Source organism: Balaenoptera ricei, chromosome 3 (genome assembly GCF_028023285.1).
Source record: "Balaenoptera ricei isolate mBalRic1 chromosome 3, mBalRic1.hap2, whole genome shotgun sequence".
Taxonomy (NCBI): Eukaryota; Metazoa; Chordata; class Mammalia; order Artiodactyla; family Balaenopteridae; genus Balaenoptera; species Balaenoptera ricei.
In genome coordinates, this window is record NC_082641.1 from 170,969,332 (window position 1) to 170,984,485 (window position 15,154).

The 15,154-nt window shown below is 56.7% G+C and overlaps 1 protein-coding gene across 1 annotated transcript in view; it reads left to right on the plus strand.

Annotated features, from left to right (window-relative positions):
• The window catches only part of CPAMD8 (C3 and PZP like alpha-2-macroglobulin domain containing 8), a 97,912-nt gene that overhangs the window by 80,358 nt on the left and 2,400 nt on the right, over window positions 1-15,154 (plus strand). Inside the window, exons 28-41 of the mRNA XM_059919769.1 lie at window positions 1,308-1,464; window positions 1,595-1,669; window positions 5,020-5,185; window positions 6,673-6,759; window positions 6,851-6,987; window positions 7,371-7,526; window positions 7,639-7,701; window positions 8,427-8,608; window positions 10,370-10,457; window positions 11,251-11,325; window positions 12,004-12,109; window positions 12,198-12,308; window positions 13,556-13,765; window positions 14,081-14,192. Coding sequence (XP_059775752.1) covers window positions 1,308-1,464; window positions 1,595-1,669; window positions 5,020-5,185; window positions 6,673-6,759; window positions 6,851-6,987; window positions 7,371-7,526; window positions 7,639-7,701; window positions 8,427-8,608; window positions 10,370-10,457; window positions 11,251-11,325; window positions 12,004-12,109; window positions 12,198-12,308; window positions 13,556-13,765; window positions 14,081-14,192 — 1,725 coding nt within the window. The remainder of the gene's footprint in view (window positions 1-1,307; window positions 1,465-1,594; window positions 1,670-5,019; window positions 5,186-6,672; window positions 6,760-6,850; window positions 6,988-7,370; window positions 7,527-7,638; window positions 7,702-8,426; window positions 8,609-10,369; window positions 10,458-11,250; window positions 11,326-12,003; window positions 12,110-12,197; window positions 12,309-13,555; window positions 13,766-14,080; window positions 14,193-15,154) is intronic.

Sequence of the window (15,154 nt, forward strand, 5' to 3'; positions counted from 1 at the left end):
CATTGTCCATTCCCACCAGCAGCGCACAAGGGTTCCAATTTCTCTGCATCTTCATCAGCACGTGTTGTTTTCTGTGTTGTCTGGTTTTTGTTTTATAGTAGCCATCCTGATGCGTGTCAGGTGGGGGAGCCACTTGATTTTGAAAAGGATGGATTACTCTTTCATCCTGAGTTGGGGTGTTTCCCCTGCTGATAGTTTTGCTGTTTGTCCCTCTTGGCTCCCTGGTTTCCATCTGGTGGTTCTCCTGAATTCATTTTTTCATTCATTCATTCTCCAGCTTCATCGTCTCCCATTCAGGGTGCACTAGCAACAGTTGGGCTGGGGGGATGTGGTGGACAAGGGGCAGGCTGCAGAGATACAGATAGAAAACAATGACACAGAGGGAGGGCCTGGGGGTCCAGAGGCAGCATGCGCATCACAGAGTGGAGGTGTCTGGGAGGCTTTCTCTGAGGAGAGACCCCTGGGTTGAACACTGAGAGACAAGTAAGACTTCATCCTGTAAAGAAGGGAGGTAGGAGCATGGTGCATCCAGGGCCTGGGTAACTGAGTAACTGAAGCTAGTGGGTTGGTGGGATGTTTTCAGCTGCAAACAAAAGAAAACTGGCTAAAAAAGCAATTCTGAACATCTGCTCACACCATAGAGCTGGGGAGGCTCCAAGATTGGCCAGTCTGGCAGCCCCACAATCCACTGGGGTTCCTGGTTCTTCCCCTTGGTCCCTGTGGCCATCCTCGGCACAGCGGCTGCTCTCCTCGTGGTGGCAAAATGGCTGCAGCTGCTCCCAGCATCACCGCATGTGCCCATTCCAAAGCCATTTGCAGGTCTGGGGACTGGAAAGCCCATGGCTGTGGCTGGCTAGGGCTATAGAGGAGCCCAAGTGTCCAGTGTACATGGTTGCCAGTTTTTCCTGGGATCTCTCAGCAAGACCTGGGATCTCTTGGGGAGTGGTTATGGAGGAGCAACAAGGAAGGTTTTCTGCACATGGCGGGGGTGGGGGTGGGTGGGGGGGACTGGACCAGCTCACAAAAAGGCCTTGAGTGCCAGGCAAGGAGCAGACCCGGGTGCTTCTGTGGGGGGGAGGGAGCAAACGGGGAGCCTGGGCTCCATCATCAGGTCCTGCTGGGTGCCCACACACTTCCATCAAGTGCTCACAACAGCCCTTCGAGGGCAGGCAGGACCCTCCTGTCTTGCAGAGTCTTGGGTGATGTGGGGAGCGTGCCACAGTCCCTGGTGGGGCACATGGGAGGTGACTCTGTTTTGCAACTCCCCAGCCCATGGCTCTCCCAGCCCCCACCTCATCCTGTTTCAGGCTCACAGCCTTTGTCCTGAAGTCCTTCGCCCAGGCGCGCAGCTTTATCTTCATTGACCCTCAGGAGCTGGCAGCCGCCAAGGGCTGGATTGTCCAGCAGCAGCGGGCAGACGGCTCCTTCCCGGCGGTGGGCAGGATTCTGAACAAGGACATCCAGGTTGGCAGCCTCCCAGCCTCCTCCTGGGGTCTTGGCCTTGCCCTGGCTGCTCCCCGGTGTTGTCTGGGCCCAGTGGGGGCAGGGGACTGTCCCCTCAGGCTTGGGATGAAACCTACAAATCCTCTTACAGGGTGGGATCCACGGCACAGTCCCGCTGACAGCCTACGTGGTGGCCGCGCTCCTGGAGATGGGCCTGGCCTCGGAGGTAAGCGCAGGGGGCCCGGGAGATGCCGGGCTGGAGGAGCGAGCGGACAGTTTCCCCCTGCAGGCCAGGTTGGGCATCTTCTGGCCATCTTCAGCTTCTATTTATTCCTTGCTGCCCCGCTTCTGCTCATTAATGAGACTTTTTGATGCTTTTCAATGGTCACAGAACATCCAACTTCTTGTGGCCTGAGCAGAGGTGTGAGAGATTCCAGCAGTAATCACGGGGGACATGCGTGTGGGAGAGTGGGGTAGGGGTGGTTGTATCCTGAGTACGAGCCCTCGCAGGACTGTCTACAGCCCCCAGGCCCATTCGGAGAATCATTTTGGGCCCAATCAGGTTCCTGGCCAGGGACCCACGGGCTGGCTTCAGGGAGCCCTGTACGAAATGTTGGACTCATGAATGCTTTTGCGGGGAAGAGTCTAGAACCTTCAGGGACGGTACTAGACCCAGCAGAGCTTAGACGTCCCAAGGAACTCAAGGGCCATCGGCACTTCTGTGAGGCTGTCCCAGATGGGTGTGGCATGTCCCCGGCAGTGAGAGCTTTAGATGGATCTCAGCCGCTGGGGTAGGGATTCCACCATTCCTAATACCTGTGTCAATTCTAAATCCTCTGGTGATGAATTGTGAATTGTGGCACTTCTCAGAATTTTCAGCCTCACAATCCCGATTTGACTGTGTCTAGGCTTTGGTGTGACCTAAGACCCTCCACATCCCACACGCTTTGCCCAGAGAGCCCCTTGCTTGCCCTGTGTTAAGGGGCTGAATTGTGTCGCCCCCAAAATTCATATCCTGAAATCCCAACCCCCATCTTAGTCAGCTCAGGCTGCCATCACAAAATACCACAGACTGGGGGACTTCAACAACGGACATTTATTTCTTATGGTTCTAGAGACTGGAAAGTCCAAGGTCAAGGTTCTGGTCGATTTAGTTCTTTTTTTTTTTTTCTGATTCAGTTCTTTTTTTTTTTTTTTTTTAAATTAATTAATTAATTAATTAATTTTTGGCTGTGTTGGGTCTTCGTTTCTGTGCGAGGGCTTTCTCCAGTTGTGGCAAGCGGGGGCCACTCTTCATCGCGATGCGCGGACCTCTCACTCTCGCGGCCTCTCCCGTTGCGGAGCACAGGCTCCAGACGCGCACGCTCAGTAGTTGTGGCTCACGGGCCCAGTCGCTCCGCGGCATGTGGGATCTTCCCAGACCAGGGCGCGAACCCGTGTCCCCTGCATTAGCAGGCAGATTCCCAACCACTGCACCACCAGGGAAGCCCTCTGATTCAGTTCTTAATGAGGGATCTCTTCCTGGCTTGTAGACAGCCATCTTCTTTCCGTGTCCTCACGTGGCCTTTTCTTGGCGCGTGACCATGGAGAGAGGTGGGATGGGGTTGGGGGAGAGATTGAGAGAGAGATCACTCTGGTGTCTCTTTGTCTTCTTATAAGCAGCCTCATTGATTATAGAGGTTCCACCCTCTTGGCCTCATCTAAACCTAATCACCTCCCAAAGGCACCCCTTCCTAACACCATCATATTGGAGGTTAGGGCTTTAACATATAAATTTGTGGGGGTGCGGGGAGACACAGACATTCGGTACATAACAGCCCCAAGACTTCAGAATGTGATTGTATTTAGAGACAGGGCCTTTAAAGAGGTAGTCACGTTAAAATGTAGCCTTTAGGGTGGGTACTAATCCACTATGACTGGCATCCTTGGCAAAGGGGGACATTAGGACACAGAGACCAGCACAGAGGGAAGATGATGTGAAGATAAAGGGAGAAGATGGCTAGCTACAAGCCAAGAGAGAGGCCTGGAACAGATCCTTTCCTCATGGCCCTCAGAAGGAACCAGCCCTGCTAACACCTTGATATTGGACTTCTGGCCTCCAGATCCACGAGACAAGAAATTTCTACTTTTTTAAGCCACCCAATTTGTGGTACTTTGTTACGCAGCCCCAGCAGACTCATACACCCTGCCTCTAGGAAGACCAACCAACTTGGTTGGCCTGGGACCAAGGGATTCCGCAGATGCAGGCCTCGTGGGTGCCTCCTCCCTGCCTGCACCTGAGACTGAGGAACCCAGGCTCCTTGGCGTTCCCAAGGTGGGCCTCTCCTCCATCCTCTGGTTCTGCTTTTTGTTTAGGTAAAATCGACATTTAGGTCATTCTGACCTTATCAGACTTTTCTAGAGCTGAACCAAGTGTTTTTTCCTGAACTTAAGAATGTGAAGGCCCCTGTGCCTTAGGCTGAATAAAGGCCCCTGGACTCCTGTCTTGTGGCATTTGTAACAACGTACCACAAACAGTGGCTTTAAACAACGGGAGTTTATTCTCTCGCAGTTCTGGAGGCCAAGGTCTGAAGTCAGTGTGTGGGCAGGGCCATGGCTCCTCTGGAGGTCTAGGGGAGGATGCTTCCTAGCCTCTTTCAGCTTCTGGGAACTCCCAGCATTCCTTGGCTTGTGACTGCATCACTCCAATCTCTGCCTGTCTTTCCACGGCCTATTTTCTGTGTCTCTTCATCCTCTCTTCTTATAAGGACATCAGTTCCACCTCTGCAAAAGCGTCCAGCCACCCCCACCCCAGGCTCTGGGCTTATGTGGCTCAGGCTTGGGGTCCAGTTAATTTGCTCTGTCGTCCCTGATACATGCCCCGGGAGGGAGATGGTACGTCTTAACAACGTGCCGTAAGGGAGGTTCCCATGCTTTATCCTGATCTAAAGATGGAAAGCTTTGGGAGAGCATTCTTTCTGCAATCTAAACAATCACCAAAGCAGAGTTATCTTAACTCCATGGCTCCACCGGTGCCCACAGGAGCACCATTGCTCATTTGCTAAATTCCCGAATGCTTTGAATCACTCCTTTTTCCATTTAACCTATATTATTGGGCAGCTTCTCTGAACTAAGCCCATCACTGGACAATGGACTTGGTTTCTGTCCTCCAGCCACTCACACTGTGGGTCAGGCATGATGAGGGTTGGTGGGCTTCCTGGAGGAGGTGACAATTGAAGCAAGGCCTGGAGGATGAGGTGGGCCTGAGCTGGGGGTCTTAGAAGCCAGCCTAGTGATAGAGTGGGATGGGGCGGGGCGGCCAGGGGTCTGCCTGCTTCCCCCAGAGTGTCTCTGAATTGATTTGTCGTGCTCAGACTTCATTTGCAAAACATGGCACCAACATAAAAGAAAGGGAATGGGGCTTTGAAAGCTGAGGCTGCAGGCAGTGGGGCACCAGAAGGATACAAAGTGAGGGGCTGCAAGCCATCCAGTGCTTTCCCCAGGCATCTCCTGAGAACCTTCGGAAGCGTGGTGGGTGGGGTGAAGGCAGAGCAGCCTCCCAGGGCTCCAATTCCCACCCCCCGCTGCACCCCGCAGGAGGAGAGGGGTGCCATTGCCAAAGCCAGGCACTTCCTGGAGTCCGGCGCGCCCCTGGCTGTGGACCCCTACAGCAGTGCCCTGACCGCCTACGCGCTGACCCTGCTCCGCAGCCCTGCAGCCCCCGCCGCTCTGCGAAAGCTCCGCAGCCTGGCCATCACCCAGGGTAGGTGCCCCTGCCTGCCACCCCAGCGGACACGGTGTGGGACCAGCCCACTGCGGGCCCCAGTAAACAGCTCATGAACACGTGCATGGAACTAAGGAGGCATCCTTTGCTCACTCTGTTGTTGTTTTTTTTTTTTTATAAATTTATTTTTTAAATTATTTTATTTTATTTTTGGCTGCTTTGGGTCTTCGTTGCTGCATGCGGTTTTCTCTACTTGTGGCGAGCGGGGGCTACTCTTCGTCACGGTGAGCGGGCTTCTCATTGCAGTGGCTTCTCTTGTTGCAGAGCACGGGCTCTAGGTGCACGGACCTCAGTAGTTGTGGCTCGCGGGCTCTAGAGCACAGGCTCAGTAGTTGTGGCACACGGGCTTAGTTGCTCCGCGGCATGTGGGATCCTCCTGGACCAGGGATCGAACCCGTGTCCCCTGCATTGGCAGGCGGATTCTTAACCACTGGGCCACCAGGGAAGTCCCTCACTCGGTTTTTTTTACTCATTTATTACTCATTCATTATTGCATCTACTAGTGGCTTCATTTGATGAAGTGGCTTGAGCTTGAGCATCATTTTCTTCCCCTATGAAGTGGGGATGCCACCCCGCCCCCACCAGGGAAAACAGTGCTCAGAGATCCCCGGTAGAGGATCCCCCAGGCTTCCTGGAAACCATCACTGGGCAGGGTGCTGGGAGGCAGGGGAGGGCTGCAGCCGGCTCCCACGCTGCCCCCCACCACTGGGTGAGCCTCGGAAAGCCTTTTCCATCTTGGAGTGTCAGTCTCCCCATCTACAAAATGACTCCCCATTGTGTTTGGGGAGCCCCAGTCACTGAGCTGTGACTTCTCGGAAGGTCCCCAAACTCAGTCTCCTTCCCCCCAACCCCTGGGCTTTCCCAGGAGCTGCGCTGGGATTCCATCCAGCTTCTCTGCTTAAGATGTCACCTGAAGAATTGCTTTCACTGCTTAAGAAGAAGAAGAAGAAGAAGAAAAAAAACCTTAAAAAGCGAAATTCTAAAACCATCCAGTTGGATGGCGGTGTCAATTTAGGACTAACTGCTCAAGATCTGAGGCAGGGAGGGCTGATTTCTCAATGGTTTGAGGGCTTTTTACACCACACATGAGCTCAGAATCTTTGGAGCCTTTGCAAGTACGGAGTGGCTTCCTGGTCCCCAAGTTGGGTAGACTGAGGCCAGCCTCAGGGCCCCAGCCAGGAGGGAGGCCATTGATTAGTGATGTCTGCCGGGGTACAGAAAAGCAGCCAGGGATTGGTGATGTCTGCCAACGGTGCAGGAGGGGCTGGGTTTGTCGCTGTAGTTGCAGATCTGAGATGTAGCCCCAAGACCCTTCCTGTCCCAGCCGTCTTCCCCTGGTACCCTCTCCCCCTGGGGCCCAGCCGCCTGATGTCTCTTCTTGAGACCACATGCGCTGACACTCAGCATGGGTTGCCAGGCTGAGTGCCAAGAGGGGTTGTGGCCCCTGACCTGTTCTGGCCTTACAGATGGGGTGACCCACTGGAGCCTGACGGGTTCCCGGGATGTGGACAAGGATGCGTTCCTGAGCTTCAGTGACGGGGTCTATCAGACAGGTACTGGCCACCCCACCTGCGGTGCCTGCTGTGGGCACCGGGTCCTGGGTCCCAGTGTCAAAAGGGCCCCAGCTGGCCTCTTCCGTTGCAGTGGTCTCGGCCGAGGTGGAAATGACAGCCTATGCCCTGCTGACCTACACGCTCCTGGGAGATGTGGCCACTGCCCTGCCTGTGGTGAAGTGGCTGTCCCAGCAGCGGAACGCCCTTGGGGGCTTCTCCTCCACTCAGGTGAGCCAGGAAGGGCCAAAAGAGGGGCTCGGGTCTGAGCGGGGTTACTGCGGCCCAGGCTTGGGACTCAAGAGCCAGGTAGGAAGCCAGTGGCTGCTTCAAGTCTCAGGACGGCTCCTTGCCCACAGCCCCTGGGGGCCTGATGTCCAAGAGAGGGCAGGAGGATGGGGCCGAGGGACAGATGTGCCTGGCTCTGGGACAGGGACCCAGCCCCCACCTCCATGGAGATGCTCCCCAGCCCTGTGGGTATCTACACCGGACACCCAGTGCTCTCTGTGCCAGCCTCACGGGTCGCTGGTATCCAGAGAGGGTCCGTGGCGCCCGCAGTGTGGGCCAGACCTCCTGCTCCTGGGGCCGACCTCAGCCTCCTGCTCTGTCCCTAGGACACCTGCGTGGCTCTGCAGGCCTTGGCAGAGTATGCCATCTTGTCTTACGCGGGCGGCATCAACCTCACTGTCTCCCTGGCCTCCACCAACTTGGACTACCAGGAGACCTTCGAGCTGCACAGGGCCAACCAGAAGCTTCTACAGATGGCGGCGGTGCGTGTTCCCCGGACCAGGCCCGGGGGGTGGGCAGCGACGGCGGCCCCTCCCTGCTGCCTGTCTGTCCACGTGTGTCTGCGGGGGAAACCACGGCATCTTCTCTCCCCAGATCCCCAGCCTCCCCACAGGGCTGTTTGTGAGCGCCAAGGGCGAAGGCTGCTGCCTGATGCAGGTGAGGCTGCGGGGAGAGGGGGCGCTTCAAGGGCACCCCTGGAGGGGCGGGCGGGAGGGAGCTCCGTGTTGGGCCAGGTTGAGTGGGGTGGATGTGTGTGTGAGAGCCACCCCAGGGCAGCCTGTCAGCCCCCTGAAATGCCATCCACTCTGCCCAAGGCAGGACCCAAGGCAGATGGCAATGTGCCCCCTTGAGGATGGAGTCCCCCCAGAAACTCCATCTGATCCTCGTTCCGGTGGTCTCTGACCTTAAGCAGACCCCTCCCTTCACCCCCCATGGTGGGACTTGTTATTCTCACTGCCAGGGCCTGAATGGAGATGCCCAGCCTGGCGCTCCCCACGACCCCTCAGTCACCAGGCTCAGGCTTTAGTCACACTCTGGGCGGAGACAGGCTGGCCTCCTAGGCTCTGGCCAGCGGTCAGAGGGCGAGTCTGCCAGGAGACCCTCGCATTCTCAGCTTCTCCATCTGGAAAGTGGGAGCCCAGACAACACAGTGGATAGGAGACGGAGCCTGAGAGGCAGATAGACCTGGGCTTGAAATGTGGAAAAATGGGATGATGGTCGTACCTACACCATCAGGGCGAAATGGAATGACCGTAGTGCCCAGAACTGTTGTTGATGTCACCACTGTCGTCGTTCTGGCTGTCCCCCACCTTGCCCTGCCCTTGCCTCTCCCCTGCCCACTCCCCTGTCCCCTCAGCCTCTGTCCTCCCACCCCCCCCCAGATCGACGTTACCTACAATGTGCCCGACCCAGTGGCCAAGCCGTCCTTCCAGCTGCTTGTGAACCTCCAGGAGCCCGAGGCCGAGCGGCGGCCCCCTGCGCCTGCCTCCTCGGCTGACGATGACGACCCAGCAGCCGACCAGCATCAGCAGGAGTACCCGGTGACCCTGGAGGTGTGCACCAGGTAAGCCCTCCTGCCCCGCTGGCTGGCACCGCCACCGGCGTCCACCGGTGGACGGCGTATTATATAGTGACGCTCTTGGCTAGGAACGCCTCGGGCATTCATCTGGGCCTCTACTACCTGTGGGAGCCCCACAGACATTTCACCGACTCGAGCCAAAGTTGTGGCTGGACCAGCCCTTGTGGTCCTTGGTCTGATCACAAGACACACCTCAGCAACACCCATCAGGGAACTTTGAAGAACAAGATTTCTTACTCACAGGTCCTGGAGGGTACATGACCCTCCCGAGGGTCACACAGCGAGGTCACAGGTAGAGAGACAGAGAGAAGGCATGGACCTGAGGTTCTGCCTATATTGGGGTCCGAGGGGGGTTGCCTACATTTTTGTGGATTCACTCTTTATTGGCGAATTTAAGAGCAGGAATTAGGGTGCTGGAAGGGGAAGGCAGGGTGACCCAAGTGGTCCGTCATCTAGGTTACCCAGGGCTTTCTGAAAGAGGGAACTTCGTGGGTGGGGGCAGCCTGATTCCTCTTCTGGTTGTTTTGCTAGTAGTTGTGTCATACAGCTGCCAGTATCTTTATTCAAGATGGATGTCTTCGAAATGGATGCCTTTGCAATCAGAAGCTTACACTCCAAATGATTTTTGACATGAAAGAAATGGAAGTGCTTCTGAATGGGTGCAGCAAACCCCAGTGACAGGTGGGGCTGGGTGGGATGGCTGTTTGTGGCCCCTGTGCGACCCACCAGCCCCAGGTGTGACCCTAGGACCAGGCCACAGAGGGTCCTCGGTGGTGGGTGCATGCGGCTGCCCACAAAGGATGCTCATTACCATGGCAACGATGGCGGACCCCAAAGGTGGTTGGAAGCTATGGCACCTGAAGCCCATCAGAGCTGCCCAGACACCTTCTTTAACCTTGACCCTCAGCCCTCACATGTCCAAGGCTCCCATCTTAGGAAGTTCTGAAGAACAAGCCCAACTTGGTCCGAGCCCGGGAGCCCTGGCTGAGTGGCTTCCCAAACCTCCAGCTGTGTTTCCTGCTCCACAGTGAGACTCAGGATGGTTCCACTAAGCAGGGCTGTGATCACCGTCTAATCAGGTGGGGGAGCGAGAAGCAGCTGGACTGGCCCAGCTGTCTGGCCCCGGCAGGCCTGCTGGGGCATCTCTGTTCCTCCCTCAGATGTGTTAAGAAAAAACCCCCACTGTGTGCCACCCGGATGTAGCATCTCTCAGGCCTCACCCCTGCAGGAAGCCTCCCCCGCCTGCCCCAGGAGCTGTGGCCACCCTGTCCCCTTGGGCCACAGTCTGCAGGTTCCTCCCTCAATGTCAGTCTCCCTGTCACCAGCACCCAGCACAGGGAGGGCCTGGCACATAGCAGGCCCCAGAGGCCATATTTACCCCCACCCCCATGTCACAGAAGGGGAAACTGAGGGCTGGCACTGGAGAGTGACCGGGTCTCCCCCAGTAGCCTGGGCTCCCTCAGCCCCATGGAGCAGCTCCCCACACTGGGGGCACAGCATGGAGTTCGGGTCAAAACACAGCCCAGAGTCGCTGGACCTGGGTCAGGCCCAGAACCCTTGGCAAGGCCTTTTCTTTGTGGTCTCAGTGTCTTAGCTGTGAAATGGGCTGACCGATGACCCAGCCAAGGGTGTCTGTGCAGATGGGCTGCCAGGCAGGCGGGCTCGGGGGTTGCGGGGACAGAGAGGTCCATGAATTCCACGGCGGGGCTTGCGTTCAAGGGCCTCCCTGTCTCCCCTCATCGGAAGGTGGATGCACACAGGCTCCTCCAACATGGCGGTCCTGGAGGTGCCCCTGCTGTCGGGGTTCCGGGCGGACGTTGAGAGCCTGGAGCAGGTGAGGTGGCCCTGCTGGGCGGGGCTCGGGTCGGGGTCTCTGGCTGGTGGCCCTGCCCAGGTTGCAAATTCCCAGCCCTTCATAAAACGGGTTTTGGTTTTTTGCTTTTGTCTTTCCGGGCAAAGTTGGTGTTTGGGGGCTGGCCAGCTGCTGAGGGGCAGGTGGGGAGGGGTGGGGGCTTTCCCAGTAGGTGTCACTCAGTGGGCCACCTGTGCTGTTATCCATGTGGCAGAGGAAGGCTTCAACGAACCTGCCTGCGCTTTGGGGATGATCTCGGATACCAGGGAGAGATTTGCCACCATCCTCAACTTAAAGGGAGACTGGCCCCCTTTTGGGGGAGGGAGGGGAAGAGGGTCACAAAGTGGGCGGAGCAGCCTTACCTGAGGATGTCTGCAGTGGGGAGGGACAGGAAAGTAGGGCCTGTCCTGGGGGAGGGGGTTTGAATGGTGCAGGTGAGGCAGGAGCAGGTGGCAGGGTTCTGTGGGCGCCTAGGGGGCCACAGGGAGGCCCGGCCTGGGACTGAGGCTCGATCAGGGGAGACTGCAGGCAGGGAAGGGGAAGCAGGCACTCGGGACAGTGGTAACCAGCCTTGAATGCCCTCTCCTGGGTGCTGACCTCCACCCCCTGGCCTGGCCCGTGGGGACTTGCTGGACGACCGTGGGCAAACTCCTCAGCCTCCGGGGCCTTGGCTCCTCATGGGTCCAGCCCACCTTGGGCCCTTGGAGATCGGGGAGGAAGAGAGCATTGGGGTCTGAAGGGCCGGGCAGACGCTGACCTCTGGCTTCCCTGCCAGCTGCTCCTCGACAAGCACGTGGCACTGAAGAGGTACGAGGTGGCTGGTCGCAGAGTGCTCTTCTACTTCGATGAGGTACTGCTGGCCGGGGGTGGGGGGTGGAGGCCTCCACGGCAGCCACGTTGGCGAGGGCACAGCTGCCATGGCCCGGTGTGGTTCCTGCAATGATCTCATACCAAGAAAAAGAAACTGGGAGAGTCAACTCAGGCAGAGTTGGCACGGCTGCCTGCCCTGTGCCCTAGCCAGTTTGCTTTGGTGCAGAAAGTTGGGAGGGGTGTGGGATAGTATTTGGGCATCAAAAGGAATGAAGCAGTGATGGTTTGAACCTCAAAAACATGCGGAGTGAAGAGACAGAAAGCAGATTGGTGGTTGCCAGGAGTTGGGGGGATGGGGAGTGCAAATGGGGATAGGGTTTCCTTTTGAGGTGATGGAAATATTCTGCAGATGGATAGTGGTTGCACAAGTTTGTGAATGTCCACACACACACACACACACACACACACACAGGGAGGGAGGGCACCTGCCATGGGGGGAGTGGGGGATGAAAGACCAGCTGAGATGTTTTTCCCAAGTGGGATGGAAGGACCCACAAAATTAAAATGGGATCACGTTTCTGTTTCACGCCTCCTGGGCATCCCGAAATCAGCCAGTTCTGGGCCCACATTTTGCGGCGTCACAGAGCACAGAGGCCGGAGCTCAGTCTCTGGCCCTAGTGGCCCCGGCCGAGCCTGAGCCCGCTCGCTGCCCCCGCAGATCCCCAGCGGGTGTTTGACGTGCGTGAGGTTCCGGGCGCTCCGCCAGCACGTCGTGGGCAGGACGTCGGCGCTGCCCATCTCCGTGTACGACTACTACGAGCCTGGTAGGTCCGCGCCCAACACCCACAACTCTAGCTCAGTCCCTCACCCTGTCATCCATCACTTGGTCACCCTTCTCCCCTTGTCCCGCAGCCTTCGAGGCCACGCGCTTCTACAACGTCAGCTCGCGCAGTCCCCTCGCCCGGGAGCTGTGCGCGGGGCCTGCGTGCAACGAGGTGGAGCGTGCCTTGGCCCAGGGCCCTGGTAAGTGCGTGGGGCCATTGCCCCTTCCGACCACCCGCCACCCCGACCCCACCCGCGGCAGAGGAGGGTACAGCATGGTAAAGGCAGGAGGACCCGGCACGGTCAAGGGCGCACTGCCTGAGCGGAGGGGCTTGGGGTTGAGCAGAGTGGGCAGGCAGTGAGAAGGAGGCGGGGCTTAGCGGGGTGTGAGGGGGCGGGTGTAGAAGTGGGAGGCCCAAAGGAGAGCCCTTGCCTCCCCTTCCCCACAAGCCAGAGGGTGTCGGGACCCAGGCCGGGAGCCCCAATCGGCCACAGCGAAGGACAGGATGGGCTAGGGGTCCCTCGGGACCCTTTTCTGTATTTTCCAAACTTCTTGAAATGAGTTTAGATTGCTTTTAATTTAAAAGTTTTCTTTTTCTTTTTCATTTATTTATTTATTAACATCTTTATTGGAATATAATTGCTTTACAATGGTGTGTTAGTTTCTGCTATATAATAAAGTGAATCAGCTGTACATGTACATATATCCTCATATCCCTTCCCTCTTGCGTCTCCCTCCCTCCCACCCTCCATATCCCACCCCTCTAGGTGGTCACAAACCACCGAGCTGATCTCCCTGTGCTATGCGGCTGCTTCCCACTAGTAATCCATTTTACATTTGGTAGTGTATATATGTCAATGCTACTCTCTCACTTCGTCCCAGCTTACACTTCCGCCTCCCCATATCCTCAAGTCCATTCTCTACGTCTGTGTCTTTATTCCTATCCTGCTCCTAGGTTCTTCAGAATCAATTTTTTTTGAAATTTAGATTCCATATATATGTGTTAGCATACGGTATTTGTTTTTCTCTTTCTGACTTACTTCACTCTGTATGACAGACTCTAGGTCCATCCACCTCACTACAGATAACTCAATTTTGTTTCTTTTTATGGCTGAGTAATATTCCATTTGTATATATGTGCCACATCTTCTTTATTCATTCATCTGTCGATGGACACTTAGGTTGCTTCCATGTCCTGGCTATTGTAAGTAGAGCTGCAATGAACATAAAAATTTTCTTTTTAAATTTTATTTTGGTAAACACTAGGCAAATGCTTGTGTGAAATTCTACCAGGTCAGGGCTCAGGGCTTCCTAGGAACTGTCTCCACGCTGTGGAGTGTGGTCCGGACCCCAGGGACTTCTCCCCCACCCCAGGCCCAGGTGGAGGCGGGGATCAAGTTGGGGGGTGGAGTTCCCGGGGCCCTGCCCATTTCACCTCGCCCGCCAGGCTGGTCCCCCGGTGAGGGAGGTCCCGCAGCCATCCCGGAGGAGGGGACGAAGATCACGCGCTGCGGCTGCGCACGCGACTGCGCCACCAGCGGGGACCCGGTATGTGGCTCCGACGGTGTCGTCTACGCCAGCACCTGCCACCTCCAGGAGGCTGCCTGCCGCGGACGCATGAGATTGGAACCCGCGCCCCCGAGCCGCTGTGCCCTTGGTGAGGATCCACCCACACCCCGCCTCGGGGACCCCACCTTGTCCCGGAATGTATCGCTCCACCTTCTCCTCTTTGCGTCTGGGTCCCTTTGCATCTCCTCAGTCTTGGTCAGTCTCTCCCCAGCCCCACCCCAACTTTGTGCTTTTCTGCGTCTCCTCATCTCTGATTTGTGTCCGCTTCCGCACCTTGTGACCTCACCTCCTATCTGTTGCTCTGGGCCTCAGATCTCCTCCCCTCGGGCCCCCGGGGCTGTTGGTCATCCAGATCCTCTCCCTCCAGTGCCTTCCCTACCGACTCAGTCCTCCTTCCTTCCAGAGCAGCCGACACCAGCCTCTGCTTTGTACAGCTACGACTATGACCTGGGTGCCCCGGACGCTGGGCATGTGGCAGCCGGCCATGAGGACTTGGATGGGGAAACAGAGGACAGGTGAGAGCTGGGCCCGCCCCCAACCTCCCTCCACTGGCCCTGGAACCTGGCAGGGAGTGGGAGTGACTGATGGAGGGGGTCAGCCTGCTGTAGGGTTTCAGGGGATGAGGTGGGGGATCCGTTCTCCCTTGACCCCCATCCACCCAGCACACCTAGAAGAGCAGCCTGTATGTGTAGGGTGAGCTTAGCGAACCCTCCCAAGGACTGGACCCCAGGACAGACCTGTCCCTGAGACCCACTGGGCCTGGGACCCCTATTAAAGAAGAAATTATTCATGACGCAAGGAATATATTTTTCAAGGGGGAGCACTGTGGAGTCTTGCAGTGAGGATAGAGATTGTAACCAACTCTTAATAATAAAAAAAGAAAAAGTGGGAATTTATAGCCAAGGAGTAGGGGGTGGCAGTCAGTGGATGGAAAGTTACTAGGAGGAAACATCAGGGGTGAAGGGGGGATATTCTAGCTAAACCGACTGCACCTGATTGTTGCTGAAGGCAGGCCAGGGTGATGAGACATTACAGGGGGCGGGGGGTGGATGGTGGAGGAAGAGGAACCCAATCAGATATCAAGGGCGATCAGTACGGAGGAGGGGGGTTTCTGGCTAAACTGACATATTAGCAGATTCTTGCTACAGTTGGGCAGTGCTGAGATGAACATGGAAGCCTAGAATTTGAGACCGAGGTGAAAAAGAGTTCAGAGGAGCCCAAGTGGAGTTTGGTTAGGTAGAGAATCTTTGACCCCCTGAAGGAAGGATGGAGGAAATGGTCAGGAGACCAGAGAGCCCTGTGGGGTGAGGCTCGGAAGGGGCTGCTGGGCAGACTTCCTGGACGAGGCACATCTTTTGGGTCGAGCAAACTCAACTCAAGAGGTTTAAAGAACAGGTTGATCTATCAGCTCAGGTAAGTGCCAGGTCCTGGAGGCTGGCTGCACTGGTGGACCTCAGAGCCCTGCCTTCCTGGTGGC